Consider the following 27,712-nt stretch of genomic DNA (forward strand, 5'->3'; position numbering starts at 1 on the left):
TAATGTTGACCTCACTCTTTGTGCACCTTCTCAGCAGTCAGGGCATTGTATCCCTCACTCTACTCTATTACCCTTACACTGATGGTGTGGTATGACCCGCCTGTACTGTACACAAAGCAAAAGAACTTTTCACTCTGCCTCGGTACATGTATGTGACAATAATAAATCAAATCCAGCAGGAACAGTACAGAGTCATTCAGAACCAAAGATTATTGCAGAGGAAGAGATCACTCAGTCCCTTCAGCTTGCTACACAGGAACAGGATGAGGCCATTCTGGCCCCTCTGAGCCTATTATGCAGGAACAGGAGGCAGCAATTCACACCTGTCACACCAGAAGAGGTGGCAGCTATTAATCCCTACAACCTGTTTCATGGAACAAGCCTACGCAACCCTTCAAACTGCATCGAAATGTGTGGCACTGGAAAAGCACAGGAGGTCAGGCACACCCGAGAAGGAGAATCGATGTTTTGATTAGTGCTGCTGCCTCACAACATCGGGGTCCTGGGTTCAATTTCAGCCTTGGCTTACTGCCTGTGTGGAGTTTGCATATTCTGCCCACGTCTGCTTAGGTTTCCTCTGAATGCTTCAGTTTCCTCACTCAGTCCAAAGATGTGTAGTTATGGATTGGACGTACTAAATTGTCCCATAGTGTCTAGGTATGTGCATGCTAGGTGGATTGGTCATGGTAAAATGTGGGGCTATGGGGATAGGGAGAGGACTGGATGGTTGCTCCTCAGAGAGTTGGTGCAGACCAGATGGGCCAAATAGCCTCTTCCTGCATTGTAGGGATTCTATCAATCATCCTTCTACAACTCTCCCTCCTGCTATCAGCTGATGGATGTGACCGCTCCTGAATTAGCTACTTGAGGATCCACGCTGCCAGGGTCAGAGGGAGGGGGTACCTCCCTGTGTGGGGCGGCCGGGGGGGGGGGGGGGGGGGGGGGGGTGTTAGATTAGAGCTCAGCCAGCCAGGGGTGCGCACATTCCCCCTCGTCCACCAAACAAGAGCAGAGCCCGGGGTCCTGGGAAAGGCGGAGACTCAGTGGCACGCTCAGCAGAGCCACGTCACTCTGTTGGTGACGCCGAGAGGAGCCAGTAGCAGTGACTCATGCAACAGCGACAACACCAGGAAGACGGCCCTCAGATTATCAAGGTTATCAAGCAACAGCCACTGGGACTGTGGCCTATGCGTATCCCAATCTCTCTCAGATCAGCAGTGGATTAAAGAAACATGGGCTGAGTAACAGTTGCCATGGGCCAGGCAAAGGGTGGAAAAGGGGCTGCCTCACAGCACCAGGGACCCGGGCTCGATTCCAGCCTCAGGGGTCTGCACATTCTCCCCATGTCTACGTGAGTTTCCTCTGGGTGTTCTGGAGTCCTCCAGCATCTGCAGTCTGCACTTTCACTTCCTCCCACAGTGCAAAGATGTGCAAGTTAGATGAATTGGCCAAACTAAATTGCCCATAGTGTTCAGGGATGTGTAGGTTAGGAATACAGAGGAGCCTCGATTATCCAAATGTCGGGTTATCCGGCAGGATCACAAGGTCCCGATGCTTGGCTAAACTATGATATCCAGCATTCAATTAACCAAACAAAATACTCCCTGACCGAGTCCTTCGGATAATCAAGGTTCCTCTGTATAGAGTAATAGGGAAGAGGAATGGGTCTGGGTGGGTTACTGTGCAGAGGGTCGGTATGGACTTGTTGGGCCGAATGGCCTGTTTCCACGCTGTAGGGATTCTATGAAAAGGAGAGGAAATCTGGTGAACCAAAAGATTTTTTAAAAGATGGTGATGAAGGACAGATTCTTCTCTCAGAGGGACACTAGTCCTGGGAAAGCTCTTCCCCAGCAAAGCAAGAGAGGCAGCATCCGTGAATATATTCAAGCTGGACAGATTTTTCATCCACCAAGTGAGCAGAGGGTTATGAGGACCAGCTGAGAATAGAGAGTTACGGCCAAAATCACATCAGCCACGATCTTATCAAACAGCACCGAGCATCAGTCATGCTCGCGGACGCAAAGCATGGCCTCAACACCTCTCACCTTTACACCCACAGCTGTGGATGAAGAAGTTCAGGAGTTCCAGCAGACCCGTCTCTCTGTCCAGCTTGTAAACCTCCAGCCATTCGTCAACCAGGGTCTGCAGGAGGAGCACACAGTCAATTACATTCAATAGTGGTGTCGCTCCACACAGTCAGTCACATCCACAGTAGTGCCAGTGCAGGTGGTACGCCCTCCCGGAGAGTGACGCATTATCAAATCTCACATGAACATTCCCAATATAACAAGAACCGAAACGCCGATGGGGTGCCCACCCCACCCAGAACCAGGTGGCATCAAGTCTTGACCTGCATGGCGCTTTTTGCAAGCTTCACTGCCTCGAACAGGTTGCTGGCTTCTTTCTGTTGTCCCGGAGCGGCTGCTTTCACACCCGATTTCTGTCCCACTTTCGCGGCCAACACCTGTCCCGCTTTCCTGGAGGACTAGAGAAACAGAGTTCAGACAGCCAATTATCAAACAGCTCCAGCACAGTGTCTCACGCACTGAGTGCATTTATTGCAGAGGGTGGTGTAGGGTTGCTTTTCAGACTGGAGGCTTGTGACCAGTGGTGTGCTACAAGGATCGGTGCTGGGCCCATGGCTTTTCAACATTTTTTAAAATGATTTGGATATGGTTAGTAGGTTTGCAGGTGATGCCAAAATTGGAGGTGCAGTGGACAGAGAAGGAGGTCAGAGTCGAAAGGTGTGGCACTGGAAAAGCACAGCCAGTCAGGCAGCACCTGAGTGAAAGATTCGATATTTCATCCATACACCCTTCATCAGGAAGGTGGTGGAAGGGAAAGGGGGTTGAGAGCTGGGGCTAGCTAGGAAGGTGATAGGTGGGGGGGTGATTGTGATAGATTTGTGGGGAGGGTGGAGAGGAGATGTGGGAAGGAAAATGGACAGGTGGGTCACTTCAACTCTCCCTCCACCAAGGACATGCAGGTCCTGGGCCTCCTCTACCACCAATCCAAGTCACCCCAGATCTGGAGGAAGAACGCCTCCCCTTCTGCCTTCAGACCCTTCAACCACATGGCATCAATGTCAAATTCACTCGTTTCCAAATCTCCTCTCCCCCACCTCATCCTAGATCCAACCCTCCAACCCAGCACTGCTCTCTTGACCTGTCTCACCTGTCCATCTTCCTTCCACCCCATCCCACTCTCCCTACCGACCTGTCTAAATCACCCCCCCACTTGTATCCACACTTTCCAGGTACCCTCCCCTCAGCCACACCCATCATCCTCCTATTTATCTCTCAGCTCCCTTCCCCCACCCCCAATATTGCTGAAGGGCTTATGCCTGAAACGTCGACTCGCCTGTTCCTCAGAAGCTGCCTGACCGGCTGTGCTTTCTAGCACCAGACTTTTCGACGCTAACTCTCCAGCATTGTAGTCCTCACTTTCTCTCAGAGAAGGCTACCTCAGAACAACAGGATCTTGATCAGATGGACCAAAGGGCTGAGAAGTAGCAAACGGAGTTTAATTTGGATAGATGTGAGGTGTGCGTTTTGGAAAGGCAAATGAGGGGATGGCTTAAACACTTAATGGTAAGGTCCATTAAGTGTGTTGCTGAACAAAGAGTCCTTGGAGTGCAGGTTCATAGCTCCTTGAAAGTGGAGTCGCAGGTAGACAAGATAGTGAAGGTGGCATTTGGTATGCACGCCTTTATTGGTCAGTGCATTGAGTACAGGAGTTGGGAGGTCATGTTGCGGCTGTACAGAATATTGGTTAAGGCACCTTTGGGATACTGCGGTCAATTCTGGATTCCTGTTATAGGAAGAATGTTGTGAAATTTGAAAAGGTGCAGAAAAGATTTACAAGGATGTTGCCAGGAGGATTTGAGCTGTAGGGAGAGGCTGAATAGGCTGGGGCTGTTTTCCCTGGAGTGGAGGCTGAGAGGTGACCTTATCGAGATTTATAAGGTCATGAGGGGAATGGACAGGATAAATAGACAAGGTATTTTCTCCGGAGTGGAGTTGTCCCAAATTAGAGGCCATAAGTTTAAGGGGAAGGAGGAAAGATATAAAAGGGATCCAAGGGGCAACTTTTTCACGCAGAGGGTGGTGCATGTTTAGAATGAGCTGCCAGAGGAAGTAGTGGAGACTCATACAATTTCAACATTTAAAAGGCATCTGGATGGATATATGAAAAGGAAGAGCTTAGAGGGATACGGGCCAAATGCTGGTAAATAGAACTAGATTAGGTTAGGATATCTGGTCAGCATGGACGAATTGGACTGAAGGATTGGTTTCCGTGCTGTCCATCTCTATGAGTCTGTGTGTTCAGGAAGAATTTCTCATGCAGTATGTAGATAGGCCTACTAGAAAAGGGGCAAAACTTGACCTCTTCTTGGGAAACAATGCAGAGTTTGTGACGAATGTGTTAACAGGGGAGTACTTTGGGACCAGTGACCATAATTCAGCGTGTTTAACAATAGCTATGGGAAAGGACGTGTCTGGTTCACAAGTTGAAGTTCTAAACTGAAGCAAGGCCAATTCTGATGGTCTTAAAACAGAAACTTTCAAAGGTTGACGGGGGAGGCTGTTTCAGGCAGAGGTACATCTGTCAAGTGGGAGACTTTCAAAAGTAAGTTACTGAGGGTTCAGGGCCAGCAAGCTCCTGTTATAGTGAAGGGCAAGGCTGGCAAGAGTAGGGAACCCTGGATGACTAGAATTATTGGAGGCTCTGGGATGAAAAAGGAGGCATATGATATGTATAGGCAGCTGGAATCAAATGAATTCCTTTTGGAGTACAGAGGTTGCTTGAGTACATTTAAGAGAGAAATCAGGAGGGCTAAAAGGGGACATGAGATGGCTTTGGCAGATAAGATAAAGGAGAATCCAAAGAGATTCCAGAAGCACATGAAGGACAAAAGAGTAATACAGGAGAGAATAGGGCCTCTTAAAGATCAACAAGGTCACCTGTGTGCAGAGCCACAAGGGAAGGGTGAAATCCTAAATGAATATTTGTCAGTATTTACCGTTGAGAAAGGTATGGATGTTAGGGAACTTTAATAAACAAATAGCGATACCTTAAAGAGTGTCGACATTACAGAAGGGAAGGTGCTGGATGTCTTAAAATGCATTCAGGTAGATAAAGTGCTGGGACCTGAAGTGTATCCCAGGACTTTGTGGAGGCTAGGGAGGAAATTGCAGCAGAGGTATTTGTACCGGTGATAGCCAAAGGTGAAGTGCCTGAAGACTAGAGGGTGGCTAATGTTATTCCATTATTTAAGAAAGACTGCACAGGAATGCCTGCGAACTACAGACTGTTGAGCTTAACAACCACGGTGGTAAGTTGTCAGAGGGGATTCTGAGAGACAGGATCTACAGGCATTTGGAGAAGCAAGGACTCATTTGGGATAGTCAGCGTGGGAAATTGTGTCTCATGAATTTGATTCAAGTTTTCTTAAGGGGTGACCAAGAAACTAGATGACATTGTCAACATGGACTTTAGTAAGACCTTTGACAAGGTACCACATGGTAAATTGTTAAGGTTAAATCTCAGGGAAAGCGAGCCAATTGGATACAAAATTGGCTTGATGGTCGAAGACAAAGTGTGGTAAAGGGTTGTTTTTTTCAGTCTGGAGGCTTTCGACCAGCGGTGTGCCATAGGAATCGGTGCTGGGTCCACTGTTATTCATCATTTATATAAAAGATTTAGAATTTAGGGAGTGAGTTTGCCAAGATCGGTGAGGTAGTGGTCAGTGAAGGTTATCTGGAAATGTAGAGAGATATTGATTAACTGGGCTAATGGGCTGAGCAATAACAGACGGAGGTATTTAGATAAGAACAGGACTTACAGTTAATGGTAGGATCCTGGGGAGTGTTACAGAACAAAGAGATCTTGGGATACAGGCTCATGGCTCCCTGAAAGTGGAGTCACAAGTGGATAGGGCAGTGAAGGCAGCTTTTGGAATGCTAGTTTTCATCAGTCAGAGTGTAGGATTGGGATGTTTTATTACAGCTGAACATCAACTTGGTGAGGCCACATTTGGAGTTCTGCGTGTAGTTCTGGTTGCCCTACTATAGAAAGGATATTATTAAACCAGAAAGAGTGCAGAAAAGATTTACTAGGACGCTGTCTGGACTGGAAGGTACAACTCTATGAGAAGGATTGCGAACAAGGTGGGGTGTGTTTGTGGCTGAATTACAAAGTTGAGAAAGGGAAGGCAGATGGGAAAGGGTTGCATGTGATGCCATTACCAGCTTTACGTTGTGAGGGAGGAACAGTTAGCATTCTCTGAGTTGTCAATGACAAAACTCCCACTAATTCATCTCTAAACATGGAATGCCCAATATTTACTGAAGCAATGAAAACATCAGCCTTCTCCACCTCAGATACTCACCTGAGCCATACTTTTCAGCTGCCTGACGCTCACCGATAGATTACTCGTTTCCTGATCACTGCTCGGGTTCATCGAGACATTTTCTTTCCCCGCTGTCTGGGGGTTACTCTTTGCCGGCACCCGCCTTGATCTCGAGAGCTGGAGAACACACCGGAATGAATGTGAGTATACATGGCAGACTGAAACACGCGCAAAAGAATTACATTCTTCCTGCAGTTTGTAAACAAAGAGGCCTTTTGACCCAACTCATCCGTGCTGATTTTTAAACAATTATTTCATGGGTTACAGACGTCGTTGGGTCTGGCGGCCGACCCTAGTTGGCTCTGAAGAAAACAGTGGTGAGCTGCCTTCTTGAACGAAAGCAGTCCATTTGACATAGGTACCCCACAATGCTGCTCAAGATGAAGACTTCACACCTATTCAACATATTGATTCACAGAATGAGGGTGTCACTGGCTCGGTCAGCATTTACTACCCAGCCCTAATTGCCAGGAGGGCAGTTAAGAGTCAACCACATTGCTGTGGATGTGAAGACCAGACCAGGTAAGGATGACATTTTCCTTCCCTAAAGGACATTAGTGACTGGATGTATTTTTTCCAACCATTGACAATAGATTCATAGCCATCATTTACTATACAAAACGCTGGTGTGGCCACACTTGGAATATCGTGTACAGTTCTGATCCCCATATTTCGGGAAGGATGTGGAAGCATTGGAAAAGGTGCAGAGGAGATTTACCAGGATGTTGCCTGGTCTGGAGGGAGGGTCTTATGAAGAAAGGCTGAGAGACTTGAACCTGTTCTCATTGGCAAGAAGAAGGCAAAGAGGGGACTTGTTAGAGACATACAAGATGATCAGAGGATTAGATAGGGTAGACAGTGAAAGTCTTTTTCCTAGGATGATGATGTCAGCTTGTACAAGGGGGCATAACTACAAATTGAGGGGTGATAGATTTAAGACAGATGTCAAAGGGAGGTACTTTACACAGAGACTGGTAAGGGCGTGGAATGCCCTACCTGCTAATGTAGTCAACTCAGCCACATTAGAGAGATTTAAACAATCCTTATATAAGCACGTGGATGATTTTGGGATAGTGTAGGGGGATGAGCTGAGAATATTTCACAGGTCGGCGCAACATTGAGGGTCGAAGAGCCTATTCTGCGCTGTATTGTTCCTATGTTCTATTAAACTCTTAATTTCAAATTTTTTAAACTCAGAGGTTTACAGTACAGAAGTCAGTCAGTTGGTCCATCACATCAATTTCATGCCTTCTTTAACTACCTTACCTACCTACCTTGCCACCTTCACGGATTTGCAGAAATGCAAACCCAGGATCACTCTGATCTTCAGTACTTTCCAGAGTCCTACATTTCACTTGTAATCGTTGGCCTTGTTAGCCCTTCCCAAGTGTATTATGTCACTTTTCCGGGCTGTGCCATTGCTCTGCCCAGCTGGCCTGTCTGATTATATCCTCCTGCAGCTTTCAGCTATCCTCTTCACTACTTGCCACCCTGCCAATTCTCATGTCATCCATGATCTTCTTGATCACAATACCTTACAGTTATACCCAAATCATCATGTACACCACAAACAACAAATGCCCCAGCACCGAGCCCTGCAGGACCCCAATGAAAACAGACTTCCAGTCTCTGAAACATCCCCCCAACCATCACTCTACTTCCCACCTCTCAGCCAATTTGGATCCAACATGCCATCTCGCCTTGGATCCCACTGGCTGTGTCAAAAGCTTTGCTGAAGTCCGCTGGACTACGTCAAATGCATCACCTGCAGCAACTCTCCTGGTTACCTCCACAAAATAATGACTGAATTTGTCAAACATGACTGTCCCTTAACAAATTCACGCTGACAATCCCTGATTGAAGTGTCTCTCCAAGTAATGATATATTATGCCCCTCAGAACTCTTAACAACTTCCCACCAGAGGTTAGACTGATTGGACTGTAACTCCTGATCTATCAATTCCTCTCACTTTTAACAATGGGACATTAGCAGTCTTCTGGTAGCTCATCTGTGGCCAGAGCGGATTCAAAAATTACTGTCAGGGCCAATGATACCTCCTCCCTTGCTTCTCTTAACAGCCTAGGATACATCTCATTCAGGCCTGCAGATGTATCACCTTTTAAAGCTGCTACACCACGAGTAACACAAACTGAGGTTGCTGGAAAATCTCAGCGAGTCTGGCAGCAGCTGTGAAGAGAAATCAGAAGGGTCTGAGCAAGGATCACCAGATCTGAAACATTAACTTTGATTTCCCTTCTCAGCCACTCACTATCCTGATTTGGAAATCAATCACCGTTCCTTCAGCATCACTAGGTCAGAATCTTGGAATTCCCTCCCAAAGGCATTGTGGGTCAACCTGTAGCACATGGACTGCAGCTGTTCAAGAAGGCAGCTCACCACCACCTTCTCGAGGGCAACTAGGGACTGTCAATAAATGCTGGCCAGTCAGCAAAGCCCACTTTCCATGAATTAATATACAAAAAAAAACTTGTTTTATTGATAAAGCAAAACCTCCAGAATTATGTGTTTCTGTTTCAGCAAGACCACTTCGTTAAAACTGCAACACGACAAAGTGGGATCTATCAAGACAGGTTCCCATCTGGGATTTCACTTGTCCAGTGGTAACATCAACTGGGATCATAGTACTTCTAAGTCCTTGAACACAGGATACATCTCACTACCAATAAAAAAAAAATCTCCTCCATGTCCAGCCTACCAAATATTTTTGACAGGTCATCCAGTATAGGAAACCTGACCCAGCCTGTTCAATCTTCCTAATAGGAAGAAGTTTTCACTTGAGTAAAATGTTTTTTAAACAGTCCTGTTTTCCCATTGTAATATACAGCCTCACAAAAACATGATAAAAATTGACAAAAGACCATAAGACATAGGAGTGGAAGTAAGACCATTCAGCCCATCGAGTCCACTCTGCCATTCAATCATGGCTGATTGGCATTTCAATGCCACTTACCTGCTCTCTCGCAGCATCCCTGAATTCCTTGCAAGATTAAGAATTTATCAATCTCTGCCTTGAAGACATTTAACGTCCCAGCCTCCACTGCGCTCCGTGGCAATGAATTCCACATAACCACTTCACTTTTTAATTCTATCCCTCTAGAAATGAATCCCACTGCTTTCTCAGAAATGTAGAATGGTTGCAAGCCCAGAAGAAGGAGGCCATTCATCCTCAGATAGCTCTAAGATTCCTTAAGACAACTCACCATCCTTAGTGCCCTTCAGAAGGTGGCAGTCAGCTACCTTTTTCAACTGCTGCAGTCTGTTTGGTCCAGATATACCTAATGCTGCTTCGAGAGAGATTGACCCTGAGATGGAGTGGTGATAATGTTTCCAAATCAGGATAGTGAGTGGCTTGGAGGAGAAATTGCAGATGGTGATCCACGGATTTGCTGCCCTCACCCTTCTTGATGGCAGTGCCATGGGTTTGGAGGTTGCTGCCTAAGGAGACGGTGCACTTCTGCAGAGCATCTTGTAGCTACTACACTGTTGCTAAGTGTTGATGTTGGAAGAGTGAATGTTTGTGCATGTGTATCAATCAAGTCGGCTGCTTTGTCCTCGATAATTTCGAGTTTATGGGGTTGCTAGAGCAGGCCTTGAGGGCAATAGACATGCAGGTATAGAGCAGGGAAATGGAACCAGTTGGACTGCGGTAGAGAGCTGGCATGTATGCGACAGGCTGAAGTGCCTCCCTCAGTACTAACATGAATCTGTCGAAGGGGATCAAACACTTATACCCACCTCCTGTCCCTGACACTCACCTGCTGTGCACTTTGAGACCGAGTGGTGCTGACAGACAGGTTACTGGCCTCCTGATCACTGTCCAACCATGCTGTACCAGCGTCTTTAACCACTTTCTGGTTGCTGTCTGCCAACACTTGTCTTGATCTCCTGGAGGACTGTCGACAGATTAAAAAGATGTGAATAAAGCACTGAATACTGAAAGCACACCCATAAAAAAGGATGCGATATATGTGCAGAATTAGATTTGGCTCAGACACCCTTTAACTTGCCCATCATGAACTAGAATCACTATTACAGACCAAACCGACGACGGAAGGAATGGGACAGAAAAAACGAGGAGTTAAACACTAAGGGTCCAGGATTATTGGCAACTGCTGAGAGATAGAGAGTACAGAAATCGGGTTAGAAAGCAGCATCTGTAATAGAGATGAGCAAGGTGCACCGTAGCAAGGAGGGGAGGAATGTCACCTCTGACACACATTCCTGCCAACGCACACGTTCCAGCCAATAATCCAGGTTGGAACAATCAGTATGGTATGCAGGGCAGAGTGAACTAATGGAGGGTCATGCCAAGGGAGCATTGTCCCACCAGAGGGTTAGTGCTAGAAGGTACCATCTTGTAAAAAGGTTGGTGCTGATGGAGCACCCTCCCATCAGAGGATCAGCGCCAAGGGAGCATTGGTCTCCTGTCAAAGGGTGAGTGCTGAGGCCTGCTATCACTTACACCCACCTGTGGGGCATCCTTTGCCAGGCTCATTGACTGCTGTACAGGGCTAGGCTTTTGCTGTTTGCCAGGGTTCCTCTTCTGCGGAGCCACTTTCTTCTCCACTGGTGTATGCTTTGGCCTCTTGGCGGGCTGTGAGTACATCAGGACATAAAGTAGAATGTTAACACCAGAATGCCTCAACTGCAGGGCCAGAAACAGCTCATTGACAAGCAAGGGTCCCACCTGTGTTTCAGTTAATTCCATACCTATCCCAACGCCCTCCTGACTGGCATCCCAGCTGCCACCTCAGAAGTTCAGCTCATCAAAAGTCCTGCTGTCTGCATCCAAACGTGCACTCCATCTCACTCATCTACCAGCCCTGCACATGCTGACCAAAGATCATAGCAGGTATCAGGCAGAACGAGGACAGCAGCTACCCAGGTTTGCTGAGGATTTTTAAAAAAACTTCACTCTCAGTACCCCTCACCCCATGTCATATCCGCCCTGGAAGTGTTTGATGTGGACAGTGTAGAGGCAGCTTTAAATAATAGTGAGGGCATTACTTTGATTGGAGAGATGCCTGTTCTGGGAGTATTTGATAGGGAAAGTGTGGCAGTATCATTACTTTCAGTTGTAAAAGTAAGGGGAGCTTTGCGTCTACCCCCATGATGTACCTGCCCTGGGAGTGTTTGATAGCGACAGTATGGAGGAGGCATTACTTTCAGTTTTAAAATTTACAGGTAGCTTCACTCTGTATCTCACCTCTTAAATAAGGAGATCAAAACCACACACAACATTTGAGACATGTTCTCTCCAACGTCCTACAAAATCTAAGCACAACAATATACTCATATGTTGAATTCATCTGGGACTAAAGGATTGTGTGCAATTCTGGTCTCCCTCCTATTTAAAGAATGTTGTGAACCTTGAAAGGGTTCAGAAAAGATCTACAAAGATGTTGGCAGGGTTGGAGGGTTGAGCTATAGGGAGATGGTGAATAGGCTGGGGCTATTTTCCCTGGAGCCAGAGAAACTGAGGGATGCATTTGTACGGGTTTATAAAATTATGAGAGGCATAGGTAGGGTCTTTTCCCTAGATTGGTGGAGGTCCGGAACTAGACAGCATAGGTTTAGATTGAGAGGGTAAAGATTTAAGAGAGACCTGAGGGGCAACTTTTTCACGCAGAGGGTGGTGCGTGTATGGAATAAGCTGCCAGAAGAAGTGGTGGAGACTAATACAATTTCAACATTTAAAAAGCATCTGGGTGGGTTTATGAATAGGAAGGGTTTAGAGGGACACGGGCTAAGTGTTGGCAAATAGGATTTGATTAATTTAGGATATCTGGCCAGCATGGACGAGTTGTACCAGAGTCTGTTTCCGTGATGTACATTTCTATGACTCTATCGTTGCATTCCATTATCGTTCTGAGTTACTTGCTGTGCCTACACACTAATTTTTATGCCTCATGCACCAGAACTCCTAGATTCCTTTGCATCTCCAAAATTCTGCGAGAGCGTGTGAGCGAGAGAGAAAGAAAAAAAGTTAAAGAGGAAGAGATAGAACGAGAGTCAAAGATGTAAGGACAACTTTTTTTTTTAAAAAGAGAAGTTTCTTTTCTTTGTTTTCTGTACCAAAATAGATAAAAGAATGTTTTAAACCAAAGATTGTGTCGAGTGTTACCGTATTTTTAAAAATAGAAGAGTAACTTCTAACGAAGAATCACCACACTGAATGTTAACTCTGCTTTCTCCCCATAGATGCAGTCAGACCTGCTGGGTTTCTCCGCAGTTTCTGTTCTTTTGTCACTGGGCCTCATCGTGAGTTGTATTTAAACTGTTGCTTTGCTCACACAGTCAGGGGAGAGGTCAAAGATGGCACTAGAGCACAAGTGTGCATGTGCAGAGGAAGCTTCACCCAGAGACTGACTGCTGATCAGTTTGTGAAATCAGAAACAGTTGTGGAGGCCAACAGTCATAGCACGATAACAACTCTGACTGGCTGCTGGGCAAGTGAACAGAGTGAGTGGACACAGAAAGACAAGGTCTGTCTCTGTAATGAAGTAAGCAAAGCCTGTCTAGCTAGAACCTGTCACTTCTAATGTGTGCCAACCATCCTGTACCTGCAAATAACCAAAAGAACCTTAAAGCAGCAAAAGGGACACTTCTTCAAACTACTAAATTGTGTTTCCCCAGCACCACAGCTTGTCTGTATCTGTCTGCTTGTACATGTCAGGGTTTAAGGGGATTAGTTTCAAAAGGTTGAGTTTATGTTGATATTTCCTATTTTTGTTTGCCTGTGGCCAGACTTACTTTCTTTGCCATAAATAGTATCTTCTTGTTCTGTCCAGCTCTGTGCAACTCCATATATTTCTCTGTATCATTGCCTGACTGTGTGGGCTGAACGTACTTTCATTTTCTACAAACCCACTGGCCTGACATTTTCTACAAACCCACCGACTCCCACAGCTACCTGGATTACACCTTCTCCTACCCTGCCTCCTGCAAAAATGCTATCCCCATTCCCAATTCCTCCGCCGCATTTGCTCCCAAGAGGACCAGTTCCACCAGTGAACACACCAGATGGTCTCCTTTAAAGACTGCAAATTCCACTCCCACGTGGTTGAAAATGCCCTCCAACGCATCTCATCCACACCCTGTACCCTCGAACCCCACCCCTCCAACCACAACAAGAACAGAATTTCCCTGGTCCTCCCCTTCCACCCCACCAACCTCCGTATACATCGCATCATCCACCGACATTTCCGCCACCTACAACCAGACCCCACTACCAGAGATATATTTCCCTCCCCATCCCTATCCGCTTTCCGTAAAGACTGTTCCCACCGCGACTACCTGGTCAGGTCCACGTCCCCTAACAGCCCACCTTCCCCTACCAGCACGTTCCCTACCACTGCAGAAATTACAAAACCTGCGCCCACACCTCCGTCCAAGGCCCAAAGAAGCCTTCCACATCGATCAAAGCTTCACCTGCACTTCCACATGTCATTTACTGTATCCATTGCTTCCAAAGCAGTCTTCTCTACATTGGGGAGACTGGACATCTACTCACACAGCGCTTCAGAGGACAACTCTCGGACACCCGCACCAATCAACCTCACCGCCCCAAACATGTCGACTCCCCCTTCCACTCCCAATTCCTCCGAGGACATGCAGGTCCTGGGCCAGCTCCATCGCTACTCCTTTACCATCCGACGCCTGGAGGAAGAACATCTCATCTTCTGCCTCAGAACCCTTCAATCCCATGGCATCAATGTGGACTTCACCAGTTTCCTCATTTCCCCTCCTCCCAACTTACCCTAGTTCTAAACTTCCAGCTCAGCACCATCCTCACGGTCTATCCCACCTGTCAATCTTCCTTCCCACCTATCCGCTCCACCCTCCCCTCCGACTTATCACCTTTACCCCCATGTCCATCCACCTATTGCACTCTCAGCTACCTTCTCCCCAGCCCCACCCACCTCCCATTTATTTCTCCACCCCCGAGGCTCGCGGCCTCATTCCTGATGAAGGGCTTTTGCTCGAAATGTTGATGTTCCTGCTGCTCGGATGCTGCCTAACTTGCTGTGCCTTTTCCAGCACGACTCTAGATTACATTACAGTGTGGAAACAGGCCCTTTGGCCCAACAAGTCCACACCGACCCGCCGAAGCGTAACCCACCCAAACCCTTACATTTACCCCTTACCTAACACTACGGGCAATTTAGCGTGGCCAATTCACCTGACCTGCACATTTTTGGACTGTGGGAGGAAACCGGAGCACCCGGAGGAAACCCACACAGACACGGGGAGAACGTGCAAACTCCACACAGTCAGTCGCCTGAGGCAGGAATTGAACCCAGGTTCTCTGGCGCTGTGAGGCAGCAGTGCTAACCACTGTGCCACCGTGCCACCCATGATAGAGACTGGAGCTTAAACCCAGCGCCTTAGACTCCTCGGCCACGCTACCCTACAGGAACAATCTCCAGCATCTGCAGTCCTCACTTTTGCCCGAATATACTGTATTGTCAAATTGCTTTTGGTGCTTGTCTCAAGCTTTCAAATCTGATTCCATTTATTTCTGTCATTTTCAAGTCAGAACTTGATTGAGTCTTTTGAAGTAACAATGAGGTTTGATGAGGACAGAGCAGTGGACATGATCCATATGGACTTCAGTAAGGCATTCAACAACGTTTCCCCATGGGAGACTGGTTAGCAAGGTTAGATCTCACGGAATAAAGGGAGAAGTAGCCATTTGGATACAAAACTGGCCCGAAGGTAGAAGACAGAGGATGGTGGTTGAGGGTTGCTTCTCAGACTGGATGCCTGTGACTAGTGGTGTGCCACAAGGATCAGTGCTGGGTCCACTAATATTCGTCATTTATATAAATGATTTGGATGTGAACGTAGGAGGTATAGTTAGTATGTTTGCAGATGACACCAAAATTGGAGGTGTAGTGGACAGCGAAGAAGTGGACATCAGGACTTTGATCAAATGAGTCAATGGGCTGAGGGTGGCAGATGGAGTTTAATTTAGATAAATGTGAGGTGCTGCATTTTGCAAAATCAAACCTTAACAGGACTTATACACTTAATGGTAAGGTCCTAGGGAGTGTTGCTGAATCAATAGACCTTGGAGTGCAGGTTCATAGCTCCTTGAAAGTAAAGTCATAGGTAGACATGATATTGAAGAAAGTGTCTGACATGCTTTCCTTTATTGGTCAGAAAATAAGTGTATAGGAGTTGGGAGGTCATATTGCAGATGTACAGGATGTTGGTTAGGCCACTTTTGGAATATTGCCTGCAATGCTGGTCTCCTTCCTATCAGAACGATGTTGTGAAACTTAAAAATCACAATACCAGGCTATAGTCCAACAGGTTTAATTGGAAGCACACTAGCTTTCGGAGCATCCCTCCTTCATCAGGTGATAGTGGAGGGCTCAATCCTAACACACAGAATTTATAGCAAAACTTTACAGTGTAATGTAACTGAAATTATACATTGAAAAATTGATTGTCTGTTGAGTCTTTCATCTGTTTGAATACCATGATAGTTTCACTTCTTTCATGTGTAAATCACAAAACTTTTTTTAAAAAAGTTGCATTCTCAGGTTAGCTGTTAACAATGGGTCGGAGACAATATGTTGGAGGCGTTAGCCCCCTGTGTTCTCTGTTCATGCCATGATATTTAGATTGATTCTAATCTTAAAAGTGAGATAACAGAGTTTTACATGAATTCATGCAGTTTTTGAGCTCAGAGTTTTACATGAATTTACTATCCACTATGGCATGATGAAAGAACGATGCTCTGAAAGCTAGTGTGCTTCCAATTTAAAATGTTGGATTATAACCTGGTGTTGAGTGATTTTTAACTTTGTACACTCCAGTCCAACACCAGCATCTCCAAGTTGTAAAACTTGAAAGGGTTCAGAAAAGATTTACAAGAATGTTGCCAGGGTTGGAAGGTTTGAACTAAAGAGAGAGGCTAAATAGGCTGGAGCTGTTTACCTTGGCGTGTCAGAGGCTGAGGGGTGACCTTCCAGAGGTTTATAAAATCATGAGGGGCATGGATAGGGTAAACAGACAAAGTCTTTTCCCTGAGGCGGGCGAGTCTAGAACTAGAGGACATAGGTTTAGGGTGAGAGGGGAAAGATTTAAAAGGGACCTACGGGAAAACTTTTTCACACAGAGAGTGGTGCGTGTAAGGAATGAGCTGCCAGAAGAAGTGGTGGAGGCTGGTACAATTCCAACATTTAAAAGGCATCTGGATGGGTATATGAATAGGAAGGGTTTGGAGGGATATGGGCCAAGTGCTGGTAAATGGGACTAGATTAGGTTAGGCTAACTGGTCGGCATGGACAAGTTGGATCTAAGGGTCTGTTTCCATGCTGTACAGCTCTATGACTTTACAACTCTTAAGCCTGTAGGGTCAGAGAAATTTATTACCAAATGATAGCAACACAGAGCTGAAAGTTCACCCGCACCCCCCAGGTTTGCACTGGGCACAATCACTTACTGGGGCCCTGGAAGGACGAGAGGCCATCTGTTTCCTTCCTTTGTTCAAAGTGTCCTCGAAATCGCTGCCAGTGTCAGACTCCGATTCACTTGTTACGTTGCTAGGAGAGAATGGGAAGAGTGTCAGAGCTCAAGGATTTGGTGCACGGAGACGGTTCTCAATGCTACAGATCCAGATAAAGGGCCAGTCACAACAGGAAAGGACAAGATGTGGGACTGATCCCACATGCCACTGGTAGCAGATCACACAGCTTTCAGGGCCCCTGTGCAGAACTCCTTTTGTATAGAGTTCCCAACATTCGGGGACTCAAACAAAAGCACTGATATCCCTTAGGACAACTGGCTGACTACTTGCTCAGCCTTTGGTCAAGACGTGGGCAGCTGAGATTTGAATGTACTTAGGTTTACAGAGGGCAGACCAGTCAGGAATGCGTTGGAATATTTGTGTTCAAAGATAATGAAGGCATAGAAGACAGCTTCAACAGATGAGTGGAGACAGGGGTGAAAGCGAGTGATGTTACAGAGGTCAAAATAGAACACTGATTAATGAGGTGGGAAGCTCACCTTGGGATCAAATGCAAAACCAAGGCTGCAATTTTATCTTGGGCTAGAGTGAGGAAGAGGAATGGAACCAGAAGTGAATGGACCTGATGACAGTGACTTGTATCCCAGTTAACTAACCAAAGCAGGCATTGGATTTATGTCCAGCCCGTCTGCTCCTTCAAACAGTGCCATTCACCTGAGCAGATGGATAGCACCTCAGTTTCTCAACCACAGTGCAGAACTGCCAAGGAATGTAATGAGGCTGGTCAGGAGCACGGCATTCAGAGGTTGGGAATTCACCATGTGAAAACGAGACACTGTAGCAGGATGGTATGGGTAAATCACAGACAAACCTTCCACCGCCTCCCCAGGGTGACAGCCACTTACTCGGAGTCCAGGTTATCTCCAATCAATAGCTCCGCCACCTCCTCCCTGCGGAAATAGGTTGGGCTGGAAAACCGCGATTCGACACTCCCAGCAACGCTCACCGGAGACATGCATACCCGTTTCTCAGAGCCAGGGCTGGCTTTCCTCGATCTCAACACTGGCATCGCTGCGGAGAGCTGAAACACAAAAAGTAATCACATTCACAGACAGAGTGAAACAAAGTCAGGACCACTCCATCTGTCACATCCTCTCCGTCTCTCCATTCACACCCCCTACTTCCTTCAAGGTCCTCTCCCATTCATATTTCTGCTGTATTTCACTCAGTTTTCTATTTTGACCCCAGTTTCTCTCAGTATTTCCCCCAAGTTCTCTTACTTTTACCCTTAGTTTCTGACTGTATTTCTCTCAGGTTTTCTATTTTTGCCCCAGTTTCTCACTGTTTACCCCAGCTTTTCTATCTGTGCCCTCAGTTTCTGGCTATATTTACCAGTTTCTCTCCTCTCACCCGTTTCCTTACAGTATTTCCCTGTTTTTCTATTTTGACCCCAGTTTCTGGCAGTATTCCTCACAGATTCTCTATTTTTACCCCTGTTTCTAGCTGTATATTAACCTGTTTCTCTGTTGTTGTCCTCAGTTTCTAGCTATGTTCAACAGAGTCTCTCTCGTCTTACCCCTATTTCCTGACAGTATTTCCCACAGTTTCTCTTTTTACCCCAGTTTCTGGCAGTATTTCTCTCAGAATCTCTATTTTTACCCCAGTTCATAGTTGTACATAGCTCTGTTTCTCTATTTTTACCCCCAGTTTCTGGCTGTATTTCTGTCAGATTCTCTATTTTTGCCCTGACCATATAGTTTTCTACTTGCCTCTGTTTCCCTATTATTACCCTGACTACATATTTTTATATTTACTTCTTTTTCTATTTTTACTCCAGTTTCTGGCTGTAGTTACCTCAGGATTCTCTAATCTTACCAGTGTTTCTTGACAGTATTTCCCAGTTTCTCTCCATTTTGGTCCTCAGTTTCTGGCTGTATTTACCTGAGTTTCTCTGTTCTTATCCCTGACAGTATTTCCCTGTTTGCGTATTTTTACCCCAGCTGTCTGGCTGCATTTTTGCCAGTTTCTCTAAGTACTTCCCTCCAGCTCTCTTACTTTTACTGCAGGTTTCTGGCTATATTTCCCTCACGTTCTCTATTTTTGCCCCAGATTCTCACTATTTCCCCCGGTTTCTCTATTTTTAACCTGCTTCGGGCTGTATTTACCTCAGGATTCTCTCTTCTTACCCCGACAGTATTTCCATTTGTGTGTTTTTACCCCAAGTTTAGATTAGATTCTCTATAGTTTCTGACTGCATTTCTCCCAGTTTCTCTATATTTCTACCCTCAGTTTCTGGGTGTATTTACCTCAGGATTCTCTATTCTTGCCCCTGTTTCCTGACAGTATTTCCCACTTTCTCTTTATTTTTGTCCTCAGTTTTCTGGCAGCATTTAGATTAGATTCCCAACAGTGTAGAAACAGGCCTTTCGGCCCAACAAGTCCATACTGACCCACTCGCCACATTTACCCCCAACACTCTGGGGCAATTTATCAACGGTCAATGCACCTCAACCTGAGATTCTCTATTCTTACCCCTGACAGTGTTTCCCTGTTTCTGGCTGTATTTTACCCCCCGGTTTCTCGATGTACTTACCCCAGTTTCTATCTTTTTATTCCTCTTTCCCACCTTTATTTACTTGGGTTCGTCACCCGGTTTGTTTTCGGGACTCCGCTTCTTTCCCGCGCGCTCGAATTCCGCGCCAACCTGCCGTGATGACGCCACAGCGTTATAACAATGGCCTCACCTCCAACCGGCTTCCGCCATCTTTGTGACTGGCAGAAGCTTCAGACCAATTTCGCTGTCACTGCTACCTCTGTGACTGGCAGAGCTCCAGCCTGGTTCCGCTGTCGCCGCCATCTTTGCGACTGGCAGAGGCTCCAGCTTAATTCCACTGTCGTCGCCATCTTTGCGACTGGCAGAGGCTTCAAACTGATTCCCGCTGCCGCCGCCATTTTTGTGACTGGCTCAGGGATAAGATCTGTGCCGGTCCAGAGAAGGATACTTGTTATAGCCCTTCACAGCCTAACCGCTTTAACACTACCCCTCCCCCCCAAAAAAAACACCTTTCAAAATTAAATCTTTTATACCCACTCACTCACCCCTAAAAAAACACCTTTCAAAATTAAATCTTTTATACTCCACTCAGTCAATTTAAATGAATTGTCCCACTACTGAAAAGACTAACTAAAATTTAACAAAGTTAAAAATCACACAACACCAGGTTATAGTCCAGCAGGTTTATTTGGAAGTACGAGCTTTCGGAGTGCTGCTCCTTTATTAGGTGATCCTGGAGGTTAAGATCATGCTCACAGTCATCTGTCTGTCTAATGAGAGAGTAGGACTCTGGCAATTCATGTCCTCACCCACTGGGTGAAAACAGATCCCCTCAAATCCTTCTGCTTATTACCTTTAAACTGTGTCCCCCGATTATTGAACCCCCTACTAGAGGTTTCTCCCTATCCAATCGGTCTTGTCCCCTCATAATTTTGTACACTTCATTTAGATGCTCCCTCAGCCTTACCTACTAGGGAATAAAAAGCATTCTTTCGGCGCAGTGGCTCAGTGGTTCGTACTGCTGCCTCTTAGTGCCAGGGACCTGGCTTCAGGCGAATGTCTGATGGAGCTTGCACATTCTCCCCATGTCTGCATGGTGTGCAGGTTAGGGTGAATTGGCCATGCCTAGTTGCCCATAGTATCAGGGGTGTGTAGGACATTCGTCAGGGGTAAATGTAGAGTAGTAGGGCAGGGGAATGGGTATGGGTGGGTTCTCTCCAGAAGGTTGATGTGAACTTGTTGGGCCAAATGGCCTGTTTCCACACTGTGGGGATTCTATGATTCATAGCTGAATTGCTCCATCCCACGCAACTTCCTGGTGAATCTCCTCAGCACCTTCTCTAAAGCAGTGACAGATTTCCCATACCATGGAGACCAGAACTGGCCACAGTACTCCAGCTGTGACCTAACTGACATTTGTGACCAGTTCCTTTATAACCTCCTTGCTCTTGTATTCCATGCTTTGAATATTGAAAGCAAGCACAGTCAGAGAGTTTTGAGAAGATTTGTAGCTCAGGTTGAGGTTCTGGATGTAGGTTTGCTCACTGAGCTGAAGGATTCATTTTCAGATGTTTCCTCACCATACTAGGTAACATCTTCAGTGAGCCTCCGGATGAAGCATTGTTGATGATTTCTGCTTTCTATTCATGGAATACAAATAAATAGAAAGCAGGAATCATCAGCAGTGTTTCGAGGCTCACTGAAGTTGTTACCTAGTAGGGTGACAAAACGTCTGAAAATGAACCTTCCAGCTAAGTGAGCAAACCTACATCCAGCAAGTACAGTCAGTTCTACTATAACACGGTAGTTCCGTTCTCATGTAATCCTATGTTAGAAGAAAGTCACATAACAGCAGCACTATTTAAACTAATGAGGCCAGAATTGTGTTATAACCAACACACGCTTTAAAACGTCGTGATTTAGAAACAATGTCCTCAATTCATCAGTTGTGTTATAACGAATTCTCTTAATACAACATGCATTATCGCAGAACGACCTGTATCCCATTTATCTCCATAGTTAAAAACCACACAACACCAGGCTATAGTCCAACAGGTTTATTTGGAAGCTCTAGCTTTTGGAGTGCTGCTCCTTCATCAGGTGATTGTGGAGAATAAGATTGTAAGACACAGAATTTATAGCAAAAATTTCCTGTGTTGGAACTAAAATTATATATTGAAAAAGACCCAATTGTTTGTTAAGCCTATCTTCTTTTAAAATGAGATTCTGGATTAGAGTGGTGCTGGAAAAGCACAGCAGTTCAGGCAGCATCTGAGGAGCAGGAAAGTAGATGTTTCGGGCAAAAGCCCTTTATCGGGAATAGAGGCAGAGTGCCTACAGGGTGGATAAATAAATGAGAGGAGGGTGGGGGTGGGACAAAGTAGCATAGAGTACAAAAGATGAATGGGGGAGGGGATGAAGGTGATAGGTCAGGGAGGAGGGTGGGTGTAGGTAGCAAAGAGTACAATGGGTGAATGGGGACGGGGATGAAGGTGATACAGATCAGAGAGAAGGGTGGAGTGGATAGGTGGAAAGAAAGATAGGCAGGTAGGACAAGTCATGGGGATAGTGCTGAGCTGGAAGTTTGGAACTAGGATGAGGCGGGGGAAGGAGAAATGAGGAAACTGGTGAATTCTAGATTAGAATGACCATATTGGTATCAGTTGTTTCATACTTAAATCACAAAACGTTTTTTTTTTAAAAGTTACATTCTCAAGTGCACTTTAACAATTGTTTACTTAAACAATTAACAATAACACTTTAACAATTAACACTTTAACACCAATTGCTAACACCAAATGTGGCACAGACGACTTAAAACTGAATGGCAGAGCTCCTGCAAACACCTCCCTTGCCCCTCACTGCAGTGTGGGGTACATCATTTTTATGTATATTCACTTGTGCAATGTGGGTGTCACTGGCTGGGCCCAACATTGATTGTCCATCTCTAGATGGTGGTGGTGAGCTACCTTCTTGAACCGCTGCAGCCCCCAGGATTCTGACCCAGCGACAGTGAAAGAATGACTGACATATTTCCAAGAAGGATGGTGAGTGGCTCGGAGTGGGGTTGCAGGGGATGGTGTTCCCATGTATCTGCTGCCCTTGTCCTTCTAGATGGAAGCGGTCATGGGTTTAGAAGGTGCTGTCTGAGGATCTTTAGTGAATTATCTCATCAGGGTATTTACCTGGGTACTTATCCACATTCAAACCTGCTCAAGCTGCTAACACCTCATCATTCCTAATGCCAATTCATTCGAGTATATCAGAATACCTGGCCCTGATTTCCATATCTACTTTCTGTACAGTGAACACAGATGCATCGTACTCACTTGAATCCTCAATTACATCTTCCAGTTTCGCACAGAGATTGCCACTTTGGTTCCTAATGGGCCTTTCTCTTTAATAAAACAAAGAACTGTGGATGTTGAAGATCTGAAACAAACAGAAACAGAAATTGCTGGAGAAATTTACCAGGTCTGGCAGCATCTGTGGAGGGAAAGACAAAGTTAACGTTTCGAGTCCAGTGGCCCATCTGTTCCTGGTTATTCCCCAAATATACTGATAAAATGTCTTTGGATTTTCATTAATATTAGCAAACAGTGTTTTCTTCAACGTCCCTTCTTTTCTCTCCTAATTTCTTTTTATCCTTCTGGTCAGCACATTACAGGAATGATGTGGAGCCTTTGGGGAGGGTGCAGAAGAGGTTTACCAGGATGCTGCCTGGATTAGAGGGTATGAGCTATAAGGAGAAGCAAGAGAAACTAAGGTTGTTTTCTCTGGAAAGGCGGAGGCTGAAGGGAGACTTTACAGAAGTCTATAAACTTCTGAGATTCATAGATAGGGTTGACGGTCAGAATATTTTTTTTTCCCAGAGTTGAAATATGTAAAACTCGGGGGCATGCATTTAAGGGGAGAGGGGGAAAAATGCAAAGGAAATGTGAGGGGAAAATCTTTGTACTCAGCGAGTGGCGGGAGTCTGGAAGATGCTGTCAGGGATGGTGGTGGAGGTAGATATGATAGAGATGTTTAAGGGGCTTTCAGGTAAGCACATGGGTATGCAAAGAATGGACAAATGGCAGGCAGAAGGGATTAGTCTAATTTGGCATTATGTTCGGGACAACATTGTGGGCCGAAGGGCCTGTCACTGTACTGTTGTATGTTCTTACTCCAGCATTTTCCTTACCCCTCTGGGGCATCTGCTGTTTTGAGCCTTCAGTGTCTATTATAAGATTCCTTTCTTTTCTTATCAGATCCTGTAAGTCCCTTGACACGCAGGGTTCTCCACACTTAGGAAGGCACCCTTTAGCATTATTGGAATATGTTGGTCATTCATTCTCACTACTCCCCTTTATAATGTCTTCTAGTGCTCCAAGGTGGATTTTCCTACAAGTACCTACTCCCAGTTCCACTTTGGTGTGACCGGATTAAAATTGGCTTCCCCACAATTCGGAACTCTTATTTCTGGTCCATCTTTGTCGTTATCCATAATTCCCTTAAATCTCACTGAATTGTGGTCACCATCACCAAAATGCTAACATAGAGCAAAGACCGAAGGGCCTATTTCCACACTGTAGGGAATCTAATCTAATCTAAAACTGCAGATCTGAAATAAAAAAATAGTAATTGCCAGTAGGTCCGGTCGGTCTAGCACCAAAATGTTGTCCCCACTAACATATCTATCACTTGCCCGACTTCATTTGGGAGAGGCACGGTGGTTTAGTAGTTAGCTACCTCACAGCAGCAGTTTGATTCCACCTTCAGTCTGCATGGAGTTTGTATGTTCTTCCCCTACAGTGTTTGCATTGGTTCCTCCGGGTGCTGCAGTTTCCTCCCACAGTCCAAAGATGCGCAGGCTAGAGTGGATTGGCCATGCTAAATTGCCCCATACTGTCCAGGGATGTGCAGGCTAGGTGTGTTAGCTATGCCAGTGCAGGGTAATAGGATATGGGGTTGGATGCTGTTCAGAAGGGCAGTGTGGACTAGATGGAATGAATGGCCTGCTTCCACATTATCGGGAATCCCAAAAATAGGTTCAGCCCACCCCCCTCTCATAGGACGTCCTATGTGCTGACTTGAAAAACTCTTCCAGACACATTTTAAGAATTCTCCCTCTGAGCCTTTCACATTTTCTCTGTCTCAGTAAATCTTGGGGAAGTTGAAATCCTTAATATTACAATGCTATTATTTTCTCACTTCTCTGAGGCAAGCTATATTATTCAGCTGAACAGGTTCTTTAAGGTCTGATCAAAATGAATACAAAAAGAAACACATGTTTTGATAAAAAGCAAATTAATTAGCTTAATCTAATTTGGCTACAGTAAATGTTTTATTAACCAGCACCCATGGGACCAGGGGTGTGCCATTGACTGAATATTCCAGACAATCAAGGGATCCACATAATCTGTGTAAAAGCACACTCGAAGTAACAGGAACGTAATGCAGGGGGCATATATCTCATTGCTAAACATTAATTACAGCATAAATTGCTTAAATAATAATGCAACTTTGCCTGAAATAAAACTTACCATTAGAGGGCCTTTTCACGCAACTGACTACTTGGACATTGTGATAATTAGATTGTGAGACTTAAGGAGACCTTGACTCAAAATTGAATGCATTTAATATTCTGTGTGGCCATTCGATTGAACAAGAGATGTATTTACATTGATTATGTTAGAAAACTACAGTAATAGGAGTTGGGAAGTCATGTTGAGCTTATACGGGACATTGGTGAGGCCTCTTCTGGAATACTGTGTCCAGTTTTGGTTGCCCAGTTATAGAAAGGATATTATTGAGGGTTCAGAAGAGATTTACCAGGAATGGAAGGTTTGAGTTATAAAGAATGACTGGATAGGCTGGGACTCTTTTCTTTTTGCTAGAGCATAGGGGGTTGAGAGGTGACCTGTTGGAGTTTATAAAATCATGAGGGGTATAGATAGCATTAATGGTCTTTTCCCCAGGATGCAGATTTCAAGAATAGGGGGCACATTTTTAAGGTGAGAGATGTAAAAAAGGACATGGGAGCACAGAGGGTGGTTCCTGCAGAAGTGGTGGATGCGGTTATAGTTACAATGTTTAAAAGACATTTGGATAAGTACATGAATAGGAAAGGTTTGGAGGGGTACGGGTGGGACTAATTTAGTTTGGGATTTCGTTCAGCATGGACTGGTCTGTTTCTGTGCTGGATGACTCTACGACTCTAAAAGTACAGTAAACTTTGCGGTATTTGATTCTTATAATTTTTGCCCATTTATCTAGGCTGCTGGTTCATAAGGTACTGGTTAAAATAAAGAATGCTGGATATGCAAACTAACAAGTGAATGTATTAGCTTAAAATTACTTTAAACATTTTCAACAAGTGAGTCTCATTGCCCTCTCTAGGGTGACAGCTAGCACTCAGAGCTCAATAGAACACAGAACATAGAACAGTACAGCATAGTACAGGTCCTTTGGCCCTCGATGTTGTGCCAGCCTTTCATCCTACTCTAAGATCAGACTAACCTACATACTCTTCATTGTACTAACTTGCATGTGCCTATCCAAGAGTCACTTAAGTGTCCCTAATGTATCTGACTCTCTCAGTTTCCATGGCACTGGTCTCATGAACCCCAGTCCGATGGTGAAAGGTCCTCCATCTTGAAAGTTTGTCCAAGCTGGGAAAAGTCTCCAGTATTAATGATGTTCTGAATCTGAGACTACATGCTGTATTGCCATGCGGAGTACTTACCCCCTGTGCTAGTCACAAACAGGTCCAGAAATAAACAGGTGCAAAATAAACTGTTCTCAAGCCAATGCAAGGTTGTTGCCAGCCATAACAGGCTTTTATATTAAGCCTGTTTTTCACGTATTTTCCTTCCATTGCTTGTTGCCACGTCCAATTAATGCTCAATGATCTGGTTTAGAGATACCATTTTTGAGCCTAACACTACATATGTCTTTTGTTCCCTCCCTGACTGTTTGGGGGACTACAGTGCAGCCTCAACAATGTGATTTCCCCCTTTTTGTTTTCAAACTCTACCCATAATGGTCTCATTTGAGGAACCTTCAAAGATATCACCCTTTCTTCTTGCAGCCATTGTTTCTGACATCAATATTGTGTTCCCTCTTCCTTTTACAGCCCCTCCTTGCCTGCCTGGCATTTTTAATACCCCAGAATATTGAGCTACAAGTCTTGTATCTCCCTCAAACAAGTCTCTGTGATGGCGATTATGTCACATCACTATGCATTAACTAATGGCCTCAATTAATCTGCTTCACTTGCAGGACACCACACATTAAAATAAATGCTACCAATCCTTAACATGCTTGCCCCATACTTTAACTTCACTGTTTTCACACTGTATCCCAGATGGACTTGGTCCTTCTTTGATTTTTGTCTATGCAATCGCCCCTACTGCACCTCAAAACTCCGATACCCAGGTTTCAGAGTAGCCTTCTGCAACTGGATCCCAGGCTCCCTGACCGACAGACCACAAGCATTGAAAACAGACAATAGCAGCTCCTCCTCAATAACCCTCAAAACTGGATCCCCTTAAGGATGTGTTCTCAGCCTCCTACTATACTCCTTGTACACCCACGACTGTGTAGCCAAGTTCTGAATGAATGCCATCTACAAGTTTGCTGATGACACCACCATGGTAGATCGGCTATCAAACAATGATGAGTCAGAATACAGGAGGAAGATAGCGGGCTTGCTTGGTGTCATGGTGCAATAATAACAACCTCTCTCAATGTTGGCAAAACAAAAGAACTGATCATTCACTTCAGGAAGAAAGGAGGAGGACACACCCCTATTGACATGGAGGTGGAGCGGGTTGAAAGCATCAAGTTTCCAGGAATGACAATAACTGACAATCTGTCCTGGAACTCCCATGGAGATACGACGATCGACAAGGCACAACGCCTCTTCTTCCTCAGGCTGCTCGGGAAATTCGACACGTCCATAAGGACCCTCACCAACTTTTACATATGTTACATTTCTTGTAGGTGCATAATGGTCTGGTACAGCAACTGCTCTGCCCAGGACCGTGAGAAACTACAGAAGGTGGTGTGCACAGCCCAGACCATCACAGAAGCCGGCCTCCCATCCACAGACTCCAGTTACACCTCTCGTTGCTGTGGAACGTCATCAAAGACCCCTCCCCCACCCTGTTCCATCAGGCTGAAGATACAGACACTTGAACAACAAGTTCAAGAACAGCTTCTTCCCTGCTGTTATTAGACTGCTGAATGGACTCACTAACTT

General features: G+C 45.4%; 1 protein-coding gene across 1 annotated transcript in view; it reads right to left on the reverse strand.

Annotated features, from left to right (window-relative positions):
* The window catches only part of LOC140492588 (cohesin subunit SA-2-like), a 55,720-nt gene extending 36,045 nt beyond the window's left edge, over positions 1-19,675 (reverse strand). Inside the window, exons 1-8 of the mRNA XM_072591574.1 lie at positions 19,507-19,675; positions 17,819-17,994; positions 16,890-16,989; positions 10,902-11,027; positions 10,189-10,326; positions 6,392-6,529; positions 2,351-2,485; positions 2,046-2,142 (exon numbers count right to left, since the gene is read on the reverse strand). Of these exons, the coding sequence (XP_072447675.1) occupies positions 2,046-2,142; positions 2,351-2,485; positions 6,392-6,529; positions 10,189-10,326; positions 10,902-11,027; positions 16,890-16,989; positions 17,819-17,982 (898 nt within the window). The 5' untranslated portion in view covers positions 17,983-17,994; positions 19,507-19,675. The remainder of the gene's footprint in view (positions 1-2,045; positions 2,143-2,350; positions 2,486-6,391; positions 6,530-10,188; positions 10,327-10,901; positions 11,028-16,889; positions 16,990-17,818; positions 17,995-19,506) is intronic.
* Between the last annotated feature and the right edge of the window lie 8,037 nt (positions 19,676-27,712).

The sequence above is a fragment of the Chiloscyllium punctatum genome, chromosome 21 (assembly GCF_047496795.1).
Source record: "Chiloscyllium punctatum isolate Juve2018m chromosome 21, sChiPun1.3, whole genome shotgun sequence".
Taxonomy (NCBI): domain Eukaryota; kingdom Metazoa; phylum Chordata; class Chondrichthyes; order Orectolobiformes; family Hemiscylliidae; genus Chiloscyllium; species Chiloscyllium punctatum.